This window comes from Platichthys flesus, chromosome 15 (genome assembly GCF_949316205.1).
Source record: "Platichthys flesus chromosome 15, fPlaFle2.1, whole genome shotgun sequence".
In the NCBI taxonomy this organism is placed as follows: domain Eukaryota; kingdom Metazoa; phylum Chordata; class Actinopteri; order Pleuronectiformes; family Pleuronectidae; genus Platichthys; species Platichthys flesus.
This window is the reverse complement of record NC_084959.1, coordinates 10,110,395-10,136,792: the sequence shown is the minus strand read 5'-3', so window position 1 is coordinate 10,136,792 and position 26,398 is coordinate 10,110,395. Positions and strand designations below refer to the sequence as shown.

The 26,398-nt window shown below is 40.9% G+C and overlaps 3 protein-coding genes across 3 annotated transcripts; all 3 read right to left on the bottom strand.

The window, feature by feature from the left end:
- Positions 1-3,720: 3,720 nt before the first annotated feature.
- On the bottom strand, positions 3,721-15,855 carry LOC133970030 (pterin-4-alpha-carbinolamine dehydratase 2-like). Its single transcript, XM_062406820.1, has 4 exons — positions 15,663-15,855; positions 14,467-14,598; positions 6,463-6,543; positions 3,721-3,989 (listed from the first exon to the last, which is right to left on the bottom strand). Exons 1-4 carry the CDS (start codon positions 15,783-15,785, stop codon positions 3,894-3,896), a joined length of 432 nt encoding a protein of 143 aa, XP_062262804.1. The 5' UTR covers positions 15,786-15,855; the 3' UTR covers positions 3,721-3,893.
- A 330-nt stretch (positions 15,856-16,185) lies between these two features.
- Positions 16,186-19,533, bottom strand: txndc15 (thioredoxin domain containing 15). Its single transcript, XM_062406866.1, has 6 exons — positions 19,331-19,533; positions 18,056-18,375; positions 17,567-17,704; positions 17,152-17,315; positions 16,614-16,744; positions 16,186-16,542 (listed from the first exon to the last, which is right to left on the bottom strand). Exons 1-6 carry the CDS (start codon positions 19,425-19,427, stop codon positions 16,346-16,348), a joined length of 1,047 nt encoding a protein of 348 aa, XP_062262850.1. The 5' UTR covers positions 19,428-19,533; the 3' UTR covers positions 16,186-16,345.
- A 386-nt stretch (positions 19,534-19,919) lies between these two features.
- c15h5orf24 (chromosome 15 C5orf24 homolog) lies at positions 19,920-26,374 on the bottom strand. The gene is made up of 2 exons (XM_062405447.1): positions 26,139-26,374; positions 19,920-25,303 (listed from the first exon to the last, which is right to left on the bottom strand). Exon 2 carries the CDS (start codon positions 25,295-25,297, stop codon positions 24,692-24,694), a length of 606 nt encoding a protein of 201 aa, XP_062261431.1. The 5' UTR covers positions 25,298-25,303; positions 26,139-26,374; the 3' UTR covers positions 19,920-24,691.
- Positions 26,375-26,398: the final 24 nt, after the last annotated feature.

Below are 26,398 nucleotides of genomic sequence, written 5' to 3'. Positions count from 1 at the left end.
CCTGGGAAAATGATGTAATTACCACCAAGATTGTATCTCTGTACCGCAGTAACACAAAGCTGACACATGGCATGTCATTTTAGGATTAGTGACTGTGCTGAATCGAGCTGCAGTGACCCCACAGCAGTGTGTGCGTGTGTGTGTGTTTGTGTGTGTGTGTGTGTATGTGTTTGTGTGTGTGTGTGTGTGTGTTTGTGTGTGTCACTACAGGGAGGCTTTGGGTGGCTGAGGGAAGAATGATTCTCACTGTACGTGGGATCTGGTTTGACATACTTCATTTATTTTAGAGTGAGCCGGTTATCTCACTTCTTTACTCATCAAAACCTCTAAATGGTAGTGGTGCACATGGTGTCATTTCAGAGGCGGGGATGAAAAACAAAAGAATTCACGTAAAGAATTCTGGGTGATGTAGTAAAATACACAATACTAAACATATTACAAAACATACACAAATACTGACATAGCATACAACATATGTTGTAACAGTGATAGTTGACATTTTTTGTTCTTAGTAAAATGCATGGTTCAGACATTCATGTCCGCCTCAGGATGAACTGAAATAATATTCATATTATTAATATCATTAAGATCGACAACCAAATAGGTATTTACAACCAAATACCTGCAAAACTAATGATCAGCTGCATTTCGTCATAGTGCTAATAAAGAAATGTTAGAATTCAAACATTAAATCAAACTATAGACTGTATATAAAGAGAGTTGATGTATCTTCACTTTCTCCAGCTGTCCAAATATGAAGCCAAAATATTCCCGATATGAACTCTGTCATATTGTGCCATTTGGAGTCTGCGTAGTAGTGATCAGATGATAGAGTCACATGATCGAGGTCCCACCGCTACAGGCACTTGACCAATCACGAGTCATTCTCAGCTGTCAATCATGATGTTCCTTATTTTGTAGTAGCAAATAAATAATTAAAACCAAACTTATCAGAACAATAGTTTTGATGGTGTCCCATCTGGCAACATGGAGGAGGTGAGGTGAATGACCTATACTGCAGTCAACCACCAGGGGGTAATCATAACATTTTGGCTTCACTTTTTTGGTGAAGGTGCCGTCATGCCGGCACCTTCACCTGCAGCAGCTCAGATGTTTGTGGGATATGTGGAACCATGTTACCATGGGGTGATCAATTACTTCGGTTGATTTGAAATTATTTAGTAATTCCCAGACCACTCTCTGTCATTGGAGGAGAGCGGGCACTTTTAAGTGACCAGACAGCCATTCCTACACAAGGCCGAGCCAGACCAGGCCAGGCCAGATGTGGCCCCTTCAGATAATTGGCCTCGGCTGATGGCCAGAAGCAGCAGGCAGCCAAGCCAGTCCTCCCATTACTGAACTCCCTGGATTCTGGCCCCTTAACCCGTTTCCAGCTTCACCTTCTTATTCTGCAAGGCCAAACCACACACACACACACACACACACAGACGGAATGAAAAAGGAATAAGAAGCAGAGACTTGGAGGACGGCAGTTGACAATCTGAGAGAAATGAGATGAGTGCAGGGGCAGGTGGTGATTCCTCTTTCCAGGACATTGACACGGACAATTAATAATTCTCCCCTACATAACGTCTTGTGCCCTTGAGAGCAACACCGGTGAAACTAGAAAGATGGATTGGGACCTTCTTCCCTTAGTGACAGAAGAAACCACAAACATGAGAGAAGCTGTCTGGGCTTTTTCCATGGAGCCGCTTTGTGTTGTTGAGGCCCATGTTTCTCCTGGAGTGTGCGAATCGCAATTTCACGCCGTAGTCATGTGCGAACATGGTTGGAAGACAGTTGCAATCTGACACTTCCAAATAAAGATAACGATGTCACTGAGAGTCAATCTTGACTTTAGTCTGCTTTGGGAGTCTCCGGGGCCGGTGTTTAGCATGTGGGCTCGTCTGATGTGGGTTTGGCTGCAGACTCACCACTGATAGTAACCACTGTGTGATGCCAAAAAGCAACCGGGAGCTTAACATCCGCAGAAACATTTGTATGGAATTTGTTATTTGATCAAATTCACCCTGTTTGTACATTTCCCATGTGGCTCGGCGGTAACTACTGGATGATCACTGACGGTTTTCATCTGTTTGAACAGAAACATATTGTAGTCTGTATTACTGATAAATGGCAGTTTTGCGCTGTCTTCTTCCATTTACAAGGCAAGTTGTCAGAACTACTTTTTTTTATCCAAAGGAAAACACATTTTCCTCTGGTTATGTCGGATCCCAGTAATGTATGTCATTCTGATTCCAGAGTGAAGCTGCCCTTGCAGTATGAAAATCATGTCCAGTTGTCAATGAGCCGTATCTCCAGAAATATACACCCTGTTTTAGCTTAGTGATTTTTTAATAAAGGGGTTTTATTAAAATTGTAAAATCACTAAAGTTGATATTTTTATTTACTGGAAAGCACAAAACAGTGAAGCAGTGAAGTTTTGTCTTTTTTTCAGAGTAGCTGTGTACATCAGTGTTGTGCAATTTAACACATATCAGATGCAAGTTATTCTTCGGATAAAGGAACAAGGGCCCAAGTGCTCGCAAATCATCTATGCAATGTGATATATGTCCTATTTAAGACATGTGATCTATTGTGACCGACATGTATGTGGGCCTGGATGTCCTTCACTGTAAAACAAATGAGAAAATTTGACAAATTATCTAATTTAAGTAAACACAGAGCATGAAACTCAAGATGCCTTTATATCTGAAGCCAAAGAGAAATGGGTAAACGGTATTTTTAGTTTCATGGGTTTGAAGTGAACTGAGATCCAGTAATGTCATCTGATACGCATTAGCTTTCAACACAAGACATTTAAATGTTTTACATCCTTTTACAGAAATCATGTAAAACACACAGTGAACCACATGTAACACATTCATCCGACCAAGGTAGTTATTAAGATTTTAGTTTATCTTTCCCCATGGGTGTGATCAGGATTTTGGTAAAGATAGTTTTGGTTTGTAAATTATGATTTTGGTATGTGGTGCATGTAGAAAACACAGCAATTACAAAAAATAGTGGGAATTAAACATATTAAGAAGAAAGTGCAAAAAAAGACAAGAACCTTTAGTACAAGATTATAAATATATTTATAATATAAATAAAAAGAATGTATAATGTATAAAAATATGTACCATTAAAAATATTGTAAGAATTAAAGAGTAGTTTGATACTGCACTTGTATAGTTTTTACGCTTTGGTTTTTGGATCAATCATCACAGCGTCAGTGAGCTGTGGCTGAAGCTTCATATTTCCCATACACAAATGTGGGTGGTGAGAGAAACATACAGCGTGAACACAGTCTTACTGACTTGGCTTCCATTTCTCCCTTTCCTTCTTACTGATCTTCTCCTGATGGCGATCCAGTCCGGAAAACACAGCAGCCCCATTCAACTCATCCCCCACCGAACCGTAAATCAAATAAATCCCCTTCCTACTGACTTTGACCCCTACTTCATTCTGCTCCACTCTCCGGGGCCAGAGGAGAACATGTGGTCTGGTGGAGGAGTGACAGGGAAAAGTCTCTTCTGGATCGTCGGGACACAGTTTCTGCAGAGCAATTACACGTCCTAATTCCATGTGTGAAAATAAACACTGGTGAAAACAAGAAAACCACACGCTGACATACACAATGAAGGGAAATCTGCCAGAATCAGTAGTGATGGTGTCAGGTTTTCTACAAAGTCCATATAAATGAAAAAGAAAACACAGTTTGATTTCGGTGAATTTTTATTGTCATAGAAAACGTAAAAAAATGATCTGTAAACATTATTTTCACAGATTCTAGTTGAGAAAAGAACGGGTACTGAACATGTAGGAGATAATACATTTCTTAGCTGGGATTGAAAAATTAATTAAACTTTCAGATTGAAAGACAAAAAATATCACATAGAAAGGGAAATCTTGTCGATGAACTTGGCCATCTTGATGTCCCGTTTCGACAGTCCTCCACAGTCGTGCGTAGTCAGTGTAATCTGGACCTGTGAGGACAAGTCACCATTGTTTCACATCACAAAATCAGGTAAAAGGTCAAGCAGAAAAAACAAACAATGTTGTAATCATAGTTTGAATAAAAAATATCTTAACATGTTAAGTGTTTTTGGTAAACAAAAGGGGACAATAGAAGCTGGATACTTGTTGTGTAGACTGATATAGACCTATGAGTCTGAAAGTCCCCTTCAAGTGAAAATCAAGTTGTTGTTGTTTAAACATGTTAACATGTCCCCCTTGTGAATGTTATAAGCTAAAATAAACTTTGCACAAACTAAGCAGTCAACTCCATGGCTGATTGGTTCCACCTCCAACACTGTAGATAACAATTGCCAGTCTGAACAAAACTGTTTCAAACAGCAAGGGTTTTGTAATGTCACAGACATAAAAACCAAATCATGTACAGTTGTGGGTGGAGCTCAGGAGCTGCATAGGCTCCCAAACTGCAGATGAGCTGTGAGGGTGGGGAGACGGGGAAAAGGAATACTCATAGATTTCAGTCATGAAATGATGAATGAGGTCGCCGAGTTACAGCCCTTTTCATGACAAATCTTTTATATATGTATTTCTGAGGGTTTTAGAGAAGAGTAACATACTACTGAGAGGAAATTTTAGGTTGTGTCATTTGCAACCCTAAAGTAAATTTGCAATCGTTTGTCCTGGATCTGTCAGTTTATCCAGATCCGCTCCAGAGTTCAATGGAAAGGTCATGCCCCTCCCTGCCACTAAACAGGCACGCAGAAAGACAGCAAAGGAAACATAACCTCGTGGGCAGAGATAATAAGCTGCTCCTTTATGCTTTTATTCTCGCTTGTGAAAGCGTAGCTTGACAATATTTTCTGCCGGTGGTCGTAAATGTGCCTCGTATTTTTGTTGTTGACTTAAAAGCTTACTTTCACGGGCAGTTGGGTGTTGGAGGTAATTCTTGACTAACGGCAGTTTATGTAACAGCTCCGTACTGTGCAGCTTCTCCAGGCGACTCCACCTCTGCACTTAAAGGCACAGACGTGACATTTTTCTTCATTTCAGAAAGAAAGCGAAAAACACACGTCTCCCCAAATGGAGAAATATTACAATGAGACTTGAGCCCCAAAAAGTGACATACATTAAACTGCTGTTTTATTGGAATAGCTAAAACACTACACAATAGTCCTGCAGTCATTTTCTAGTCTTGAAGATTATAATATTCTTCTTTAGTTGAAAATGTTTCACAAACGATTCAACTGTAATGTTTGATGCTTCAAATTGATGGTGTGTGTGTGGGAACTAAAACCTGGCAACTGTGAATATATATTTGATAAATTCATATACGTGATAGATTCGGTGAACCTCCAACTCCAACAAGATAGACGACGTGTCTCCACTTCCTCCCACTATCGAGAAATTAAGCTAAACCATCTTGATCGGGGGACGGAGCCGCGGTATCAAAGTGCCGTCTGTACACACACTTGACTAATCATGTGTCAGTGGTTATAGCATCAAATTACTAATTACAACCAAAGGTATATTTTAACTTCTCTGCTTGGTCCGTGTCCCATCGACTAACTAGAAGGAGGTGGGGTCTATGACCGATGCTGCAGCCACCCACCGGGTCGTGTCGTCCATCTTTCTACAAAGTCTGTGTTCACAACGCATTCAGAAACATACGAGGGGATGTTTTTGGCTCCACCCACAGAAATGTGACTCAGCCAATGGGGAGCAGCTTTGGCTGAAAAAACTATTTTCTAACATTGACAGCCACAAAAACAGAGCAGACTGGAATATTAGCAGTAGCTCAGTACACAGCATCTATTTTGTCAAGGCTGAAGCTCAGTCATTGTGGGATTTATGTGTAAGTGTCTGGTGGAAAGTGCTGTGGGGCCCAGAGACCTGTAGCACTGTGCTACAGCCACTTTAATAAAGAGTGGATTAGGAGCAGCATTCCTCTCAGAGCGGCCGGCTTCCACCACACAGTAACTCAGTGGCTGCAGCCTAATGCTGAGAGATTTTCAGGGACTGGGTTTGTCATATCAACCATTACTTTATTGCGAAGGCAGAGAAAGTCAGTGAGCGTTGGGGCTGCGGGGGCTTCGTGGAGGGCTTGGTGCAGATATCTGCAAAGCTTTTCACAAGAAAAACGATGGGATTACAGTGTGAAGCTACTGTGTTTTCTTTTTTTCTGACAAATGAACTGTGTGTTTCAGGCTCTGGGTGCAGAGCTCTCTAGAACCAGTGCAGTTTGTTTGACATGGACAAAAAAATCAGACTTTATCCAGAGTTGACTGATCTTGATGTGTCTGTAATTTGTTATAAACTGAGCGCAGAGTTGTACATATGGCCGTAGCGCAAACATTCAGACATGATAACACTGTTTGATTTTACAAGCTACGATTTCTGTTATGGATACTACACACAAGCAACACTGTGAGTTAAACCTCAATTACCAGAGTGTGACTACAGGCATAATGAGGAAACAGTTATTACCTTATTATATACATTGAACCATTCTGGGTGATGGTTCATCTTCTCGGCCTGCAGAGCCACACGAGACATGAAGCCAAACGCCTGGACGGGAAGAAACAATCGACTGTCAATCAAAAAACAAGTCTCTTCTTACACCAACACCACTATAAGTTCAAATCAGTACTTAATTTGCATTAGGGGAAATTAGATAATTTGTCATTAGCCGTTTAAGAAAAGTGTATTTATTACCTTTAAATGCTAAACAGGGGTTAACATAAACGGATGAACTGTAGCACAGACAGTTTCAATAGAAGTAGAGAGGAGTTGTCCTGCAGCGTCTGCAGTGTCAGTTCTGACCTGGCCCTTCGCTGTGTGTCTTCCCCCATTCTCTCTCCCCATGTCACACTTTACTGCCCTGTCAATGAAGGGAAAATGCCCCCCCCCCAAAAAAAAAAAAAAACAACAAAACAATAACCTTTTTTTTTATTTTTTTGGAAAAAATATTTTATTACTGAAACAACCTCTGGATCCCCCAAACTTGAAATACTCAATCCACTGCAATTGCAACTGGATCAAAAAATGTGTTGAAGTACTCAAGGTCTGAGTCAGTAAACTGAAGATGAAAGAGATTTAAACATCACCAGCAGCACCAGACCCACACACACACAGCCCAAGGAGCAACGCTGCCATCTGAGGCACAAGTAGAAAACAGTCCTGAATGCACATGTGTATATTACCACGCAGGGAGCAGAGATCTTGCATGCACACACTCGTACACAACATACACACTTCATATTTCAAGTTGGGCATGTGGCCCTCTCCAATCACAGGCCATCCAGGGAGTGATTATGGTTATTTTAATTATCTACAAAGGGAAGAGTGAAATCCCTCGTCATGCCCTCTGTGAGGAGGAGAAAAAAAACCTGGTGGACCTATTTCAGAGCAATTTCCCACTGCAATCTCAATTAAGCCCCTAAATACTTCCTCCCTGCCTAATTAAATCAACTGAAACGCCATTGTTTACCGGCCGTGGCGGCAGCCCCGTCCACCACCTGACATGACAAAATAGAATTACTCTCACAGAGGAAATTGCGTTGAGCCTTTTTAGTGCATTGTAACCAATTTCTGAGACGTCCTGTCCGTTTGGCCGTGCAGCGCGGCTCGTGTAACACGATCGGCAGCTCGATCAAATTGGTTATCAAGGAAACCGTCTCCCGATCAATTTAAGTAATTGGCATATTCCTGCAACTTGACCCCGCTGGCACCAATTTAGAGACTGAGGCGGTCTGCTTTTTCTCAACTCTCATAGGCTCTAATGGAGATGGTTAGGCAGCCTGTCATGTCAGGTGTTGTCCGAACATGTCCCCTCTCTCTCCCTCCCTCGCTCTTTCATGGTCGAGCTCGGGCTAATCTGCCGCTGAGAAACTTTGAGTGACAGGTAAAAGGATTCAGTGTGAAAACTTAATGGTTCATGCACATTGTCCAATTTCCCATTGATAAACACCACCGTCCATTATTTGAGTTATTGCAGGGGGAGACACAAAAATAATCCAGAATTAGATTCAAAGTAAGGCTGCTGTAACGAATATTTTCACAAATAACTATTTACCGAATTACAAAAAACAATCCTGGAACTTGAAAGAGCTCGATTGTATCAGTGACATTTACCACTTGAATCTTAACAACCAGATTCCAACACGTGACAAATAAATTCATAAACATTAGACTCCAAAATATGATATTGTTGCTCTATAACTCTTAAACTTAAATAAGTTCAATGCAAAAGGTGAAGATGTGTCACTGTTGCCTTGCTTAATTTTGAGGATTTTAATTCTCCGTCCAAATGTTGGATGTTGATTGAGGCTCATCAATTTAAGAGAATATTTTTGCATTTCACTGGTTTCTGGACTCGATCACCATGTGTGAATAATGGACGTCCTTCCCTCTTTAATACAGGGAGGATTCCTTCTTTTGCCAACTGGGTCACTCCACTCTAAAGCAAAATTATCAAAATAACACAGTTGTAGATTCCCTGATATTATGACGGGCCTGTAACTGCAAACATCTGCAGTCACATCTGTGTGATGCATTTCCAAAACCTGGCAGAGGAAGGAACTTCTAGTCTGGACCAATAATTGGTCACTTCACTTCAGTTTTAATTCAAGAAGTATATTTTTCTTCCAAAGCCAGCTCCGGGCACGATGAAGCTCGTCGATGATCAAAAACAAATGTTGTATTAGCATCCAAATAAGTGTGTTTTTTATTTAAATTCTGAATCAATTGAGTGTATCAACCCCAACCGAGCTTGTGCTCGCTATCCAAACTTCTGTTGCATTGCTGTTATAACACTTTCCAACCCTGCTTAGAACCACAGAGCGAAAAGTCCTCCTGGGGAGAAGGGAATGTGAAACAGAAGACGATAAGTTCAGTCTGTGTGCGACATGAACCCTGAGAAAGGACTTCTTGTTTCTCGAAAGAAGAAAAAAATGCACAGAAAGCCGTAATCTCCCTCGACAAGTGAATTGGAGTTGAATGTCCAAAAAGGCTGAAATACTGAAAAGGTCTGAAAAATGGTGCCTCCTGTCACAGGTGGTGGTCCCTGGGGGGCAGTAAGCAGAGTAGCGGGACACAATGCTGGTGCAGCTCATGTCTGTCACCTGTGGGTCACCTCAGCGCCCTCCACTTGGGCCAAACAAGAAAATAAAACCAATGCTCAACTCCCAGCTGAGATCTTATGTCAACAGAGGTCAAGGACTCTCCTTCTCTGAGTGCTTTGTTTACCCTGTTTGTTTTGCACAGGGCCACACGTCTCGAGTCAACATGTCCGCCGGCCGGGCGACTCGCCATCCTCCCGGCCAGCCAGCAGCAATTCTCTCCAACTGGCTCAACAAGCTGTAGCTGTCAGAGTCAAATAATTTGACATGACAATATGCAGGCCCCCCATCTCAAATAATCAGAAACACCCGAAGGCAGACCCCCCTCTATGCCCCATTCCCCATGCGCCCGCTTTTGAGGAGTCATTTTGGTGCTATTACGGCATGATTGTCATACAACACTGGATGAGACAATTTGACGTCGGAGCAGAGTGGTGTTCTCTCTCCCATTGCGGCCGTGGGCTGGAATACAGGACTCAGTTTCAAACACATGTCTGTTATTTACAGATCGGTTTTCCACTGCTGCGCGGTCCGGGGGCTTAGAAACGCCTGCTCTGCCTTGCCAGGACTAAGTGCATGCAGATTGTGCCTACTCTGCTCGCCTCTGACAGACACACGTGCACACGCCGATGCATGTACGAATGCACACATGCAAACCTCCCCGGCGTTGCACACAAGAATGCGCCGACACACACAAGAAGACGAGCTGCTCTCCTCCATTACACACCGCCATGACTACCCGATGATTACCGTGCAAGCCCCATCATCACCCGCGTCAGCATCGGTCCGCTGGAAAACCTTTGCTCCTCTGCAGTGAAATGCAAGAACGCTGTGAATTGCACGGTGGTGTTGGTGATGATGATGATGAGGACGACCACACCTCTTAGGTCTCATTTCTCTCCTTACCCAAACACAAGCTTCCAGCTGGCCGGATAAGGCTGCCCGCTAAGTTGACATGTAACTTCAATATAGAATATCGAATAATGATGAAGTGAAGCTGCCAAGTGCTGAGGTTCTTTCATGTAGAGGCGAGGGCTCTGCTCGGCATGTGAAACATCATCGTCAGGTATTAATCTTCTCAAATTATCGTTCGTAAAGTGGAGAAACTCAGCGAAGAGCTTCAATTTGATACCCTGACAAAGATGATTCATGCACCGCAACGCTGCAACGACTCTTTAAGTGACTAATATCTTGTGTAACAAATGTTCATGCATGTCACCTCCTATTTATGTAAAGAGTGTCATGTAATGCTCAAGCATGGCGCTAAGGCTGACTAATGCAAACCCTGTCATTAACTGCAGGGTTTCCAGCCAGGGCTTAAAAAGACACTGGGCTCGTCAAAAGCGCAGCAGACGTCAGGGCCATCTTATCTTACCCAAGAACCGATAGCCAGATTATCTAACCAACTCCGCTCGGGCGCCACACCTCGCAGCTTCCCTCCAGCCATTTCCAGGAGACAAAATGAATGCATGACGCCTACAGTTCCCAGGGAAAGTTCCCTTTGGAGACAGGGGTGATAACTGAACACCACTGAGCTGGGTAACCAGCCTCACACAGTAAGGGATAAGGTGAAAGCACTTGTGTTAGATCAGCCTAAATTGACATTCTTTGACAAATATTCATGATTTTTTTTTTTTATTGCAACCATTTAGAACATTGTCTTGTCAGGAAATGACCAGTCCGCTGGATCTCCATTATAATTTTCTTCTGTCACGGTGGAAAAGCCACTGAAACGGTTTATTACCAAACCAAAACTGTCAACTAGCAAAACATTTTGAGGGTTGGCAGCTCTTTAAAAACAAGTTCTCACCTTACCCATAACATAATATAGTATAGAAGGTTTAGTAAACAACATACTTGAATAACTCAATTATATAGATGAATTAAACAATTAATTAAGTGGGAGCGGATTATTTCCAATACAGATCAAATATAGATTTTTTGTCATCATGGCAAATAGTTTTGACATTAATTAACGAGGTGAACTCAGTGGATGATTAGTTCAAAATAGGATTAAAACTTATTGACCCATTGATTAATTGATCAAGTCAGCATACATATCACTATTTCCCAAAATCAAAGGTGAAGTCAAATTTATTTTAAGCAACAGCTTTAACTATCTAAACCCACCATTCAAGTATAGATATGTAATTTAAGATGACATGAAACATCGAATCTTCACGTTTGACACCTGTCACTGATTAGAGTCTACTAATCACTTATCTGGAGAGCTCTTCATTGATGGACATCCTGAGTCTCCTGTTTAACCCATAAAACATATCAATGATCATTTGCCTGGTTGAAAGGTTTCTGCCCTTCAGCAAAGGAAAAAGGCACTGGAATGTCATCATCGTCAACCTCGGCTAACACACCACAAAAGTTGAGCATGCACATTTCACTTAAATGTTTCCAACTCCATCCACTAAAACATAAAGCAGACCGTCGTCTGTAAACAGTTGTGACATAAATGTTGATGCGTAAACAATATCAGTGCCTGCAACTTTAAAAAAACGAAAACAGAATTTAAAGTATTAAAGACACACACATACACACAAACACAAACTTTTCCATATATAATTGAAGGTCTTCTCACTGACCAAAGGGAATCCAGAGAAAGGATTTCACCACTCAAACCTGATTAAATACACTGGACTTGACAAGGAAAAAAAACTCACATTTACTCCTCAGACTGCTGCCACTAACGACGCACAGTGTACCCACACACCACAGATAAATGACTGTGCTGGTTACAACAGCATCATAACACTTTCCACTTGCTGTAATCAAAGACAAATAAACTAAAAAAAAAAACAAGCTGTCATGTTCCTTCTAAATTCATTTGCAGCTATGAGGTGGCTCAGAGCCTCAGATCCACTTCAATAGGCCATCCCCCGGCATTTACATAGTCATGGGTGCAGCTCTATCGCCCCCTAGAGATCAAAAGATGACATGTCTCCTCTCAAAGAATGGGGATTTGTTATTCTCATTATAAACTCTCAGGGATCTGGTTTCCTCAAGCCCATCACTCGCAGATAAGTGGTGAATGGAAATCAGCCAGCACGTCGCTCCTCATCTCCATTCCCCTCGGGTAAAAGCGCTTTTAAGAACAGCCACGAAAAACCCGGCGAGAAAGTTTGTGAAAATGTTTGGGGGGGGTGGTGGTGGCTGGAGAGAGAATAAAAGAGGGTGAAAAAGAAGGACAGACAGAGAGACAGACAGAGAGAGTTGCCAACATGTAAAATTAGAACAATGTGATCTCATTCTCCCAATAACATGGTGCACAGTATGGGAATGAGAGACAGAGGTGGGGAACGGAGGGTGGCAATGAGCAAGAAGAAGAACAAAAAACATCTACCAGAAGGAATGATTGGGTTGTTAGTGGTTTGTGAGCCAGATGAAACATTTTAACCAATTTGATTGTTTGTGAAAGAAATCATTCTGATCGAAACCCCAATTGCTGCCAACTGGCCGCCTGGCGTGTGTCAGCGTAATGCTGCCTGACGTGTTGGAGTAAGAGGAGAGGCTTTAGAGCCAGGACAAGCAGATGGGGGAGGTCAGTGCTCGGCCCCACAACTTCAAACACGGGGAAGTGTAAAAACAGACTATTTTAGGGGCTAAAACAACTAACGACAGGATTAGAGGAAGTCCGCTAAGTGGCCTTGAGATGTTGCAGTTTACGTCGCTCAAGTACAGTTGCTGCTGAGGCAAAGTAGTGAGCTGCCTATCAGCGCTGTGCCAAAATACATTTCTTCAAGATTTTCTTTCATCCATAGAAGTGTCAGAATTGGTCTCAACTCCCACACAAAGCCACAGAATCTATGACACAGTATAGAGGATATGATCTGACTTGTCCTGCTTTGATAAACTCCGTCCGTCTGCTATCCAGGAATTCTTAAGGTAGCTCCATTAGTTAGATGTTCCCAAAGAAGAAGAAACGCATCTCAGCTTATCACACTTAGATATTTGTTCACTTGGGTTACACCAACACAAGTTCCTTTCACAATAGAAAAAGCTCCAGATAAATATTAAACACAAACCTTGAGCTCAGAATATTTTACAGAAATACTATAAGGATAGTGATTTCTTCATTTATCAAACTGTAGTAAATGTGATACAAGCGCTGAAGACCTTTTTCAAACAGTTCCATCACGTTTTCTCACATCTCATCAGGACCACAAAATCTGTTAATAAACTTCTAGGTGTATATTACATAATGGTGCATTGTTTTCTTTCTTATCAACTTTTTCAAAACTTTGCCAATGCCAGCTCCAGTTATTTACATTAAAATAAATAAAAATTATTTGACTATTATAGTCACATGTAGAAGATGCAACAACACTTTCAGTATTAAAAAAGAGTTTCATGTGAGGTTTCCAACATGCTTTGTCTTAGTTTAGACACAGATCATCCATTTTACTTTCACTACAACAGCCAGTAACAATGGAGACTTCTCTCAAAAACATATTTTTTTTTCAATATTCATCAATGTTTCTATTTATGGGTAGGGACCAAAAAAAATGGAATCAAAAAGGAGCAAGTGAAAGCGGATAGGAACTCGCTACACCTGCAACCAATCATTGTATAAACAGATGAATTTGTGTTATTCCGATGTTTAGCAAGCTGGCCTGCATGCGGTGGTCTGCGTCCAGATCCCCATCAAACAAACCCCCAGCCAGCGTACGACAGCCCCCTGAAGACCACAGCGGATCACAGACACACACTGATTTCCACCACTACAAACTGTACCAGCCGTCTGGAATAACACACTTCAAACACTGAAGCAGATGTTAGTTGCCTGAGTGTGTGTTCTTTCTTTAAGAAGATATATAACCCACACAAACTTTACATGTGCAGTGATGGACATGATTTGTTGTCGCACTGCTGTGGAAGGATATTGTTTTTACTTTTATTGTTCATTGGAAGAAACCAAAAGTCAGAATCACCAACAGCTAATCTCCATGTACCTGGCTACATTGACCCAAATGTGATCTCCGCCTGAAATCCAAGTTAACTAGACTATTTTGAAACACTTGTTTGACCCTAACTACCCATCAACCCATCAACCCATTAAACGCGCTGCAGTGAGACTTAACAAAGCGAAATAATTTTCTCTTAAATAAAGGATGTCTGCATTTTGGTTTATTATTGATTTCATTAATATATCTAACATCTGATTCATGACCTTCGCTGTTGTTATTAGTTATACCTTGTTAACTGGTGCACTTTCTTACTGATCAATACTAATTGTGAATTCCAAAAACAAATCGAAGCCAAAACAAAAACCAAAAGCTGTGACAAAATAACCTTAATTTACAACAAATCAGAAAAGAAGTGCATCGACATATCATCAGAGATGTACCCACATACACACCTGATTAAAGGTTTTAAAGTGAAGCTCTTTGAAGATGGCATCTCGGTCCTCCACCACCATCCAGCCTGTGCCCCTGAGCTCCATGACCATGTCCTCCCGGTCCGTAGGGGAGAGCCAGTGGGCGTCCGACGACTGGAGACACAACAAACACACAGTGCAACCCTTTTACTTGTATAGCCCATATTAACAATTTACATTACGGTCCCCTGGTGCTTAAAAAAACTTGCAGAAACCTCAGGTGGAGTCACAAGGGAGGGATCTTTCTCCCAGGACGGACAGACCGTGATAGATGTTGCATGTTAGAGAACACATCAACAATATTCACAATATTCATATAGTCTATAAATATTAGAAATGTATGCATCCGTTTACCGGTATTAATTGCAAACACACAGACTTCTGGTTTAGATTCATTTGTATAAGAGAATTTATTTAAATACCACAGCTTGAGAGTAAAGTTTGAACACATTACTGCAGCAGTTACCTGGATGTTACTTTTACTGCGTCCACACGGTGGCAGCAAACCACTAAAAACGAGTCACGCTGGCTTCACCATGAACTAAATAACCAAGTTATAACTTCTCCTGTGAACTCTCAATAAATCCTCATCAAAATCCAAACCAAACTCCTTTACTCATTCTGATTCACTTTAATGTTGACCTGCTATTTGGCTATATATCCGTACAAAACAATATGTACGTATGCCTTGACGGACCTGTTGCAGGCAACTCTTCACTTCGGCACAATCAACACAACACACTCTATTCAAGATATTATAACAAAATAACATCACAGTTGAGCACTTAATGAATAAGAGGAGTTAGTGAATGCAGAGTAATGGATTAATTAGTTCAAGTTGTATACATTTCGAGTTAATAACTTTCAGAAAGTTATATCTACAAAATAATTCACGCCGAATTGAGCAGTGTACACGATGCAACTGGAATACTTCATCAAATCTGCGACATGTCTGCGTCAGTTCACAGCTGCACGTGGAAACCTTTAATTTTGAGTTTTTCCGAAGGGGGTTTGGCGTGTTTCATCCGTCACCGCGCGCTGCGGCGGGTTCAGAGCACCCGGGTCCGCGCGGTGCCCGGTTCGAGTCTCACCGTCCCACCTGTGTCGCTTCCAGCCTCGCGTGCGACGGTAAGGATGCGTTTACAGGCGAAAGCTAACACACGCTAACTGTCACTCACCATTTTGGAGGCGCGGTTGCTGGAGGGAGGGGGCGGCAGCAGCAGACTGCGCAGCCCGGACAGGTGGTGACTGCCGCGGGGCCATGAGCTGCCCGTCCTCAGGCTAAACATTAACCCGAACATAGTCCGCGCTTTGTCCGCTGTCCTTCTTCTGCCCCTCGCCTCTGCTCGTCCTCTCACCCTACGACTTAGCTGCTCATCCTACTGCCTGATTAAAATAACACCGTTTTTACCCGCGAGTCTGGTTGACCCACGAGTTTTTGTACGATTCATTCAGTAAGTATGGGAGCTCTTGAAAACCGTTAACAGTTTTAGAAAATGTTCTTCTTTTTTCTTTTCATTATTCGTTATCATTTTTGGGGGGGATATATGCTATAAACTGTAAAGGGGCTATTTATTTATTATTAAGATCAGAGGCCTTCAGCAGCCTACCCTCAGTGTTATATTCTGGTCGGTTTATTTGTACTTTAGCATTATGGCTGAAAAGGTAATAAAGTGCGCAGAAGAGAAATGTGACTCAACAAAAGGTAATCATTTTTTTTATTATAAATCCAAATGGCTCAGTTAATTAGTTTTGACCAAAAAACACTTAAAATATCAACAAATTAGGTCATGATAAATAACACACTTAATTGTTGATTGAGTGATCTTTACATCTAGAGATTTGCAGTGCTTTTCCGTTTTCAGTCTTGATGCTCGTGCTCCTGTCCCGGTATCAGCCAGCGGATGCTGTCCGTTCTCAGGATGGCGTAAATAAAGAAGCCTGTGATGAAGAGGATGGAGAAGACCAGTAGCCAGTCGATGCTGCTCACAGGGACGCTGGGCAGGGGGCCCAGGCGGTCAGCGTCCGTCACGTTTCTGTCAGTGACAGATTCAAACCCTGGGACAGACGAGATTTTTTAGATACAGCATACTTTATGTTTTTAATGATAAGTCTTTTACCGTTAATACCTGTCTGGTTAGCAATGAATGAGGTGAGTGTCTCCAGCGTTCTATCAGTGTGGTTGAAGCGAGCCATGGGTTTGGCCCCCTGGAACAAAAGAATGTTGGGCACAGCCACGGTCCCAAACCTTGTGGAGAGGCTGGTGGAAGATGGAGCCGGACAAGACAAAAGAAAGACAAATCTTGATTGTTTTAAAGATTCACCAGAGTACTAATTTCAGTTCTAGTTTACAAGTAGTCAATAGGATCTAAAGGAAATGATCTGTACAAAAGCACAAAATTATGTTCATAAAAAAATGAACACACAAGTAATCAGAGCAGGTGTTTTGGGAGGCGGGCCAGGAGCTAGCAGAGCGTTTCACACAGAGGGAGTTCAGCCGGAATGCATGTGTATAAGACAAATAATGTGTACTTTTAAAATATTAGCATCTAAACTTATTGCAGTTAACCCCCAAATAAAAGATGATGAATTTGCAATTGGAAAAAAACAACTGCTCTAAAGTGGGTTTTCACTTGGAGCAGCATGAAATGTTTTTACACAAATTACCTGCTGTGTTGAGAGGCATCAAGTGCCAAGAAGTGCATGCTGGGAAAGACTCTGGGCAGGGCGTTGAAGTGAGGTGCCAGGCTGGCGGAGAACTGGCACCATGCGGTGAAGAACAGCACAACAGAGCATTCTGTGCTGTTCACATTCAGGTATTCCATCAGGTCCTGAGACATATGAGGGGCAGGGAAACAGATTGAGGGATGGGTTTTGATTTCTTCTCATGGGAGACACAGGTATAGTAATCCACCTCTCTGACATTTAGAAAATCTGAGGGATATAAGGCTAACAATATTACAAAATATGAGTTCATATATATATATATATATATATATATAATAAATTAAGGAAACTGCAATTAATCCTGTTGTGTTAATGGCAACCCAACAAGGGAACCTCAAGAGAGCAGCATGAATACCTGTGAAACGTTGAGGACATGCACAGCAAAACTGTCCATTTCAGTGAAGTTCCTCTTATCGCAATTCACTTTGTACGTCTTGGCAGTTTCTGTGGTGTTCTGCTCCTCGGAGGTTGCGTGCACTATGTCAAGGGTGACCTGGAGGGAAACAACCAGGGAAAAGTCAAATGCTGGGAACCATCACTTCACTATGTATATTTTATCTTACCTGAGGCCAGCAGACTGTGCTCTGAATAACATGAACATTTGAAATCAAAACCAGTACAAAGCTTTAAGGGGAACTTAGACCCCCTGTCGCTTATGCACTTATTCTAAGAACTATTTTTTGTATTTGGCTGTGTCTCATAAGTCCCTTAATCAGAAAAAAAATACTGAAATCAAAAATGTGCTTATCACCAGCCTTTTGGAGAAGGTGCTTACTCCCACTCCACATTTCTTTTGCAATTTCCAAAACTTAGAATCACATCTTTTCGTCTTCAAGACACCAACCTGCTGTGATGGTTCGGTGCCCGTCTCCTCCAGTGACTCTCCTTTAGCTGCCGCAGCAGACGAAGCGCACTGGGCACTGACCTCGTCACAAGGCGGAGAGAAGCCTGACTGGAAGTCTTTTACATTTTTGGGGAAAAGGGACTCGATGTCCGACGGATTGATGGGGGCTTCAGTGCCCATCAGAGCATCTGCAATCTCAGCTGTCTTGAACTGCCTCTTCGGCAGAGTTTCCAGGTCTTCTGATTCAACAAACTTGGGGCTGTTCTCCAAGTCAGAAGCAGCCTCCTCTGACAACGTGAGCGCCAGTGACTCATCAATATCTGAAAAAATAATATTATGATTAATAAGCTCAGTACACTGGACTTTCTCTCTTTGCTGTTCTGTCTGTAAGCCTTACCTCAAATAACAGTCATCATTTATCTGCCATAAACTTTCCTGTATCTCTCAATTGCTGAGTAACCTAAATGTCCTGAATATTTCTTTTTAAGGCAAGTTGCCACATTTAGAAAGTGACTTGAAAATGATCTAGCGGAATTCCAGGCCAATACTGTATCTGATTCAAATAGAAGTGAAAATAAATATCACTTGAGTCTGTGATCTGCAGACTTCAACTAATTTAATCAATTAGTTATTTGGATTATAAAATATCATAAAATTGACAAAGTGGCTCCTTCAAATTTCATGTTTTATTTAATCATCTGTGTACAAAACAAAAACAGATAATCCTCAAACTGAAGCCTCAGGAACAGCCAGAGATGAGAATCGTCTCCACTGATCTATTTAAGTGTTATAAACAGGGTTACGGAGGAAAGGTTGAGGTAGCTTAAACACAAGTGGTGGAATAACAGCAACAAAATAACCAAGCACATATTGACTCTAAAACTAATACAGACTACAATAACAGCCCTGCAGTGACTGATAACTTCAGGAAGGTTTCACTCTTCAATATCTGTTGTAACTATTCAGTTTTACCGACACATTTGACAGAGCTGATAAATAAATACTTTTTCAGCTGCTGTCCAGTTAACATGGACGAACTAAAATGTCCTGAACTCACTTATACCTCTTCCTTACACAAATGTTATTGTTGGATCGTGTATCACTAGCTTTTCCTAAATATATTCTAAACGCTCATTAGCGTTGATCAGCAGCGGGTAATGAAGATGGTCAAATGTTTGAACATTATATTCTACATATATGATATTCGAAATAAACTGTAGTTATACGCAGTGTTGTACTAGCTCTGTGTAGCTAGCAGGCGGCTGTTTCTCTTACCTTGGGCTGTCACCGACGAAAACCTAAAAACACCAGAATGATAACTAATAAATAATAAAACGCACGAAATGTAAAGGCTGTTCAAACCCCCCGTCATAGCTTCAAGCCGTTTGCAGCTTACACATAAAGATAAACGGTTATCGTGACATGCTGTTATGAGTTCATGTTCGGCAGCTTGTAGGAACTAAGGTAAGGTGATGTAGCAGTCCGGAACGAAATAAACATCCCACTTCCGGGTAAAGCGGAAGTCGTTTTACCCCATCAAAATATCATGTAAGTACGTTCAGGATTTGTGGTTTATGTCGCCAGGATTTTTATTCAGTTTCTGTATGCGTTATTTTAAAATAATATTTTATATGTATATTGTAATATTTATATTTATTTTTGTAATTTTTTATTTTATTTTTATTAAAATTGTTAATTTTGCACGATTAGAAATGTCCTCGTTCTGATCAGCTATGGTGTTGTGTAGGGTTAGGGTTTGTACCTGATGTAATGTGTAGAATATGTGAGTTAATAAAGTTGTTATCTTTCGCTGAGACAACAATTCAAGAAACGTTTTACCTTTAGATTTATTACACAACTCTTGAGCATTCCACAGTAATCATGCAGGAATAAAGTAGGAATGATACAAAGCTTCACAGGCCTCTCCAGTCACACACTTGGAATAACTGAGCTTCACATCTTCTCCAACAAAAAAACACTCAAAATTGAATTTTAAGATAAGGGACCAGGTCAGGATTTTACACTGAAAGGTGGTGAGAGAAAAAATATTCACTCAACAAGTAAGAGTGCTGATTGAACTTGAAATATTATCGCTACAAATGACAAGAAGGTGAATAAATCAACCTCTTTACTGAGTCTGTTTTTCATTAATCCACCTTCAATAATCATCCTTCGATCAGGGTCCAGGTCAAGAATGTCAGTGCACTCCACCAAATGAACAAAATTAAAAAACAGGGAAAAAAAAAATTTAGCAGCATAAAATTGTAACACCTTGTCCACACCTTTGACAAATTATTTTAGATATGAACTTACCAGTGAAACAGATTAAGACCCAGAGAGTGCTTCAAGGTTAAACCTGACTGGCCAATACATCATGACATCATACGTCATGACATTGGCCTCATAACCCCGTCTTTAACTTTCATACTATAGTTTATGATCACCTCACATGTCTGTGATACAATGACACCAAATCCATGTGTTGTCCAGGTGTTCATGTGGTGAAGAAGTCCTGCTTTAATTCTTATCAAAATCTGACATCAGCCATTTCTAGTCCTATAGTCTTTAGATTTTCACTTCAAGCACTTTGATGCCGATCAGATGAGCGTTCAAAAGTCCCACTTTCCCTGACATAACCACAAACCAACACAGTATAACTTACAGGTTTTCTTTCATCGAGCAGAAGCTGACACATGTTTATGTTTTTTCAATCAATTATCTCAACTAAATGAACATCAACCACGACTGATCTGAAAAATAAACATTGAAGAATAATAACCAATATTACCTGAGTTATTACAACCAACACATTGTAAACATTCAACAACAAAAAATTATCCCCTTAAGTTAACAGCTTTTTTGTTCTGGAACGATGTTCTGTTCTAGATAATGAAAACATGATTCACAATAACATGATAATAAATTTAAAAAAAAAATTAAATGCAGATTTACAGTGGAACCTTGCAATCTGATAATCAGACTGGAGAGCCACTTTGATTGACTGAATCTGATACAAATATAGAGGACAAGGCTACAATCTCAATGGGATATCACTGAGGACGAGGGGGGTACAGTTTGCAAAATTTGTTGTTATTCAATTAATGTAAATGTTAATTACTTTCACCAAACTCCATTATAAACAAGATCCTTTGTGAGTCTTTGCAGGAAGCTGTGGAGCAGACTCCAACAAAGTAAGCACCAGGTCTGAAGTCAATAGAGCTGTAGCTGCTGAAGCAACAGTGGATAAAGTATATGGTAGAACCCCAGTTAGCCAAGAATAAGGACAAAAAGTCAAACATGTTTCAGCTTTTCAGTGAGAAATGCTCATCAGGTTTCAGGAGCAACTACAGCAGAGGGAGATGACTGAGACAGACAGAATACCTTTTTTCTATTCAAGTGTCAAGATGTCAGCCTGCACAATACCGATTAGCTAAATAGAATCAAACCATCATTAACTTTATTATCTATAGCCTGCATGTACCTTTCGATCTCTATCTAAATATCTGCTGTGAAAAAGGCAGATGTAATTAACAGTGCATCCAACCAGCATTTTGATCCTATTACTCTTAATGTGTGAATCTAAAAACTATAAAACAAAAAAAAACACTTAAACTGTAAAAGAAGACTCAAACCTCTAGATTATGCGACAGGGAGGCATCACTTCAGCCATAACCTCAACAAGAAATGTTCAGTCCAACATCATACACGTGGCTACATATGAAATCTATGAAAAGAGACCTTTTTTCCAATGTAGAATTAAAACAAGGATTCTAACTTTATATCGTCAATGTGTTGAAAATAACAATCCATTCAATCGACTATCCATGAATCAATTACACCTGCGTGTTTCGAGGCTTTAGATGCAGTGATTACTCAAAGCTTTTTGCATTAATCCCAACAATTGAGCCATCTTTCATTGGACAGAGCTATTTTCATTTACATTTTACGCAGAAGTTTTCATGCTCAGGTTACTTTGTGAGACATTGGATTATTTTCTTCTATCAAATAAAGTTAGTTAACATCATATTCTTTGGTAGAGGGTGGAGAGAGTATTTGTATGTGACGTTTCAATCACCTCTGTTAACACAAACACACGTCAACTAAACTAGTGAGAAAAGGCCTTGTACAACAGTATCAAAATACAACAATAATAAAAAGTGATAGTATCAAAGTTTACACTGTACAATATACATACGACAGGTTATTGCACCAAATTAAATAAATGTCTCCACTCTCTTAATCTGAATTCCCAACATATGAATTATATTCTTCAGGCAAATTGTAAGATGAAACTCCCGAACAGAAACCGACACAGTGACAAATAGTTTAGATCAAAATCAGGTTTGACTACATGTGACTGACTGTATTTACGATGCAATGAACATGCTGTGAAATAACTGTGAACAGTAAACCAATCAAACTAGTCCATTTCTTAATTTCTGCCTGCATCTCAGACAAACATCAGCTTCTGATTCAAGTGCTATACGAGGCTATGATTGTTTACTTTATATTGTAAATACCTAATTAAAAATAATCTGATATGAATTTGACCATTAAATTATATATTTCTATAAAAACTGGACAGATTGATTAAAACAATTGATACAATTATTTTACGAGCAACTATGTAAAGTCAAAAACTGATTAAAACACTTAAACATCAATCTGTACTTGCCAAATTCTTAAACCTTTGAGTCTTTTTTTCCTGTTCCTGATAATGAGTTTTGGCTTGTCGTTCTGGAGAAACAACGCCCCCTGTCTGCAGATATCACAGGGAAATTCAAACTGGCAGCTCACATTTTAAAAACACATAATATAAACCAGCTATGTCAGAGAGCTTTCTCAGCAATGGTGTCATTTGTTCACAATAAAATCCTCTGCACTAATTTAATAGATCCAAATATGTGTCATGTGAGTATCAAATAAATTATAATAATATTAAATGTTTCTTCCTTTATGATATTTTGTGTAAAATCGCTGAACAACTCTAAGACAACTTCCATGTTAATCATTGTCGTTGACACATTCATGTGACAAAGTTGATTCTGTTAAAATATTTGGGACAAATAATAATAAATATTAATGTAATACAAGTGATTAAATCAACTTTCCTGTCAAGACAAAATTACAAAGCATCCACTCTGTGTAAAGCAATGTGCATTTAACGTCACAAAGTCAACAGTGACCTTATTATGCTGTTTTCTGTTGTGTCAGTTAAGACTTTACAAAACAGGAAGTCCAGATTTAGTAAGATTTGATTGACAACCACAAATAAATATTTTATAAATGTTGCCAATTGACAATTTAGAACGACATATTTAATGTTAAAAAATCATCAGGTATTTACAGTTAAGACTGAATATAGGTTTAGATTTTTACTCTTGATTACTTCCTCACTGAGACGATATGACATGATATTTTATGTTTATTGAACTGAGTACACTTTTTGTTTTGCTGCTTTGGGTTGAAACCATTTCCAACAAAGATGCTTTTGAGAAACATGATTTTTGTTATAAAAATTTGAAATTTTGGTTTGTGTAGCAGCACCTAGTCCTTGGTAAGGAGACAAGTGCACTCCAGATAGAACAGTTCTACCAAGAGTCCACTGACAAATCCTCATTTCAACTGCGAGGCCACCAGTGAGTCTGAGGCTTCAAACTGTCTGTGCACCAAACATGAAATATTACATATTTTAGTATTGTTAAGAGCGATCAAGGGACAAACAGGAAATATCAACACTGTTCATTCACAAATACACAAAAAACAACTTTTCCAGGGTGACTAATGAGCAGATGAGGCAACCATAGGGCACGTCATCTCATCTTTAGCAGGTTGAATTAAAAAAGCCGGACGTCTCTGCATTTTTTGCTTTATACTTTTGAGTGAAAAAGTTAGTACTGACTTGGATTTTATACAAGAATCTGTGACTTCAGCTGCTTTGAAAAGATTTGCATGCAAGTAAAATAAAGACATTTAGTGGCTTGACCTTTAGAGAGTGAACAGTGATGAGTGAGTTTATTAACAGGAGTATTTTTCTGGGTGTTAAGTCTAAGTTGAAAAGGTTGTATTAACTAGACTTCAGTTTTAAGTGCGTGATTATCTATTGAAGTGCCATTGCCCTTTTACAAATGTGACACAATGGTCGATTAAAGACTGTAAAAACAACATTACTGCTTGCCCCCCTTCTTAGTCCATCAGTCCTTGTTTTGTGCTGTAAACATCCCAGAAAGGTTCACACACTTGTTGCTGCAATAAACAATTTAAAATGGATGCTTCAACTATCTCTTGATGTTAAAAGAAAAATAAATAAGAAATGAATTACCAACACAGTTGTTACTAAGATAAAAGCACCTTGCTCTGTGAACATCTGGAGTTCTTCCCCCCCAATGATGACAGAAACAGTGTCGAGTAGTTAAACCTTCCACAGGTTATAGCTCTCCAGCTGTAGCACTGTAAAAGTAACAGTGTTATATCAAGTGGCAGGCACACAGATGACACCAACACCAATCATAGAAAATCGTCTTGTCCCAGACACAGCAGAAAAGGAAAAGATTACATCCCCCCCCAACCATCTGCAAGGAAACCTGTACACGTGCATCTCTTATTCCACTTATGGGGGGAGCAGAAACAGAGCCTTCACTCGTTTGTCGTCTTCTCTTTGCAGGAAGGTTCACAGAGAAGTTCTTTGTGTGCCAGCGGATAGGGGAAAGCCGCTCCGCTGCAGGTGCTACCGTAAGCCAGTTTGTTGAGGCGAGAGTAGCCCTTGATGCTGCCGGGGGGCCGACCGGGGCTGACCTTGTACCCCGCCGCTCTGGTCGTACCCAGTGGCCTCCCTGGGCTCGTCTTGAAACCAGCAGCTCTGGTGGTGCCAAGTGGTCGACCCGTGCTGGTTCTGTATCCGGCCAGCTTGGTGGTTCCCAAAGGCCTCCCGCGCCTGCCCGTCTTCCCCGCAGCCTTGCTCTTCTTCTTGGCATCGTCTGGCGCTTGATCAGAGCTTTTAATGCCCGGTATGTTACCCTCGAGCACTTCCTGTCGCTGGCACACCATGGGCTTGTGGCTCAGGGCGGGTAAGACCATGGGCGTCAGGGTCATCTGAAGGGACGACGACGAGGGAGGAGGGTAGAACTTGTTGGACTGGGAGGCGCACAGGTCGAAATGGGAGGCAGGGTGGTGGCCATCCTCTGCGAGGCACGAGGGCCGGCTGCTCATGCAGAAGTCACTGCTGGTCACCTGGCGCATCATCGTCTGCTGGGAAACGGAAATCAAACTGTAAGTGTGTTATTATCACATCTTTGTGTCGACTCAGTGCTGTTGTGTTGGTTCCCCAATGGTGAAAATCTATGTTAACTGAAGTGAACAAATTATGGAACATCCTCAATCTGCAATAGAACATGCAGAGAGCAGCATTTTGCATTGAAAGTACAAATATAATAGAAAGTCTGCTAGTGTTTTGCGAGTGCTTTGTGCTGAAGATGTTTTCCTGAATCTCCTGCCCTCAATTCACTCTCACTTTATTGTGCCAGGCAGTGCTTACCTGCCCAGGGTTTTGAAACCCAGTCCTTTTCCCTACTGTCTTTAGTTTATTTCAGCTTTGCGAATTTGGACCTATGATTATCTGAATTCAACTTTTCATTATTTAATTTGCTCTTAATGTCGATCTGATCATACAGACCGTTTATATCATTTTATGTACTGTTTTTTCCCCTCAGCCCATGCAGGAGATTATGTTTTCGGGATGAAGGGAGGAGGTGTGGACTTTAACACACAGAAACACACATACACACACACACACTGTCTGTCTGTAGTACTCATCCACAACAGGCATGAACAGGGATTCAGCATCTTTGCGCCCAGACGACAATAAACAGACACACACACACACACACACACACACGCACGTACACACACACGCACGCACACCTCCTGCCCTGCATGTCACTTCACCTCCTGTGTAACATTAGAACGTAAAGGCTGCCGCCGGCCTGAATGACGCTCTATATAAAAGAACACATTAGGAAACACATGGATCATTCATCACCACCACAGGACGTGTGCAGACGTGTTCGCGGGGAGGCGACTGTACCTCGATTGTTCGCAGATCTGGGAGCAGAAAGGGTTAAAGAGAAAAATGATCTTTCATCCCTCAAAGCATGAGCGGATTCATTTTCCCTCAGAAATCTTCCTCCTCTCTCCGCAGGACGTGGGTCTCACAACGTGTAGTATCGGGTGGCCTCAGTGTAAAGAAGGTGAAGAAGAGGAGAGACGGTGCAGAGACACGAAGGTTTTTATTTCCCAGCTCCAGAGGTTTGGATAAGAAACGCAGCCATTTTCCATTAAAAATTA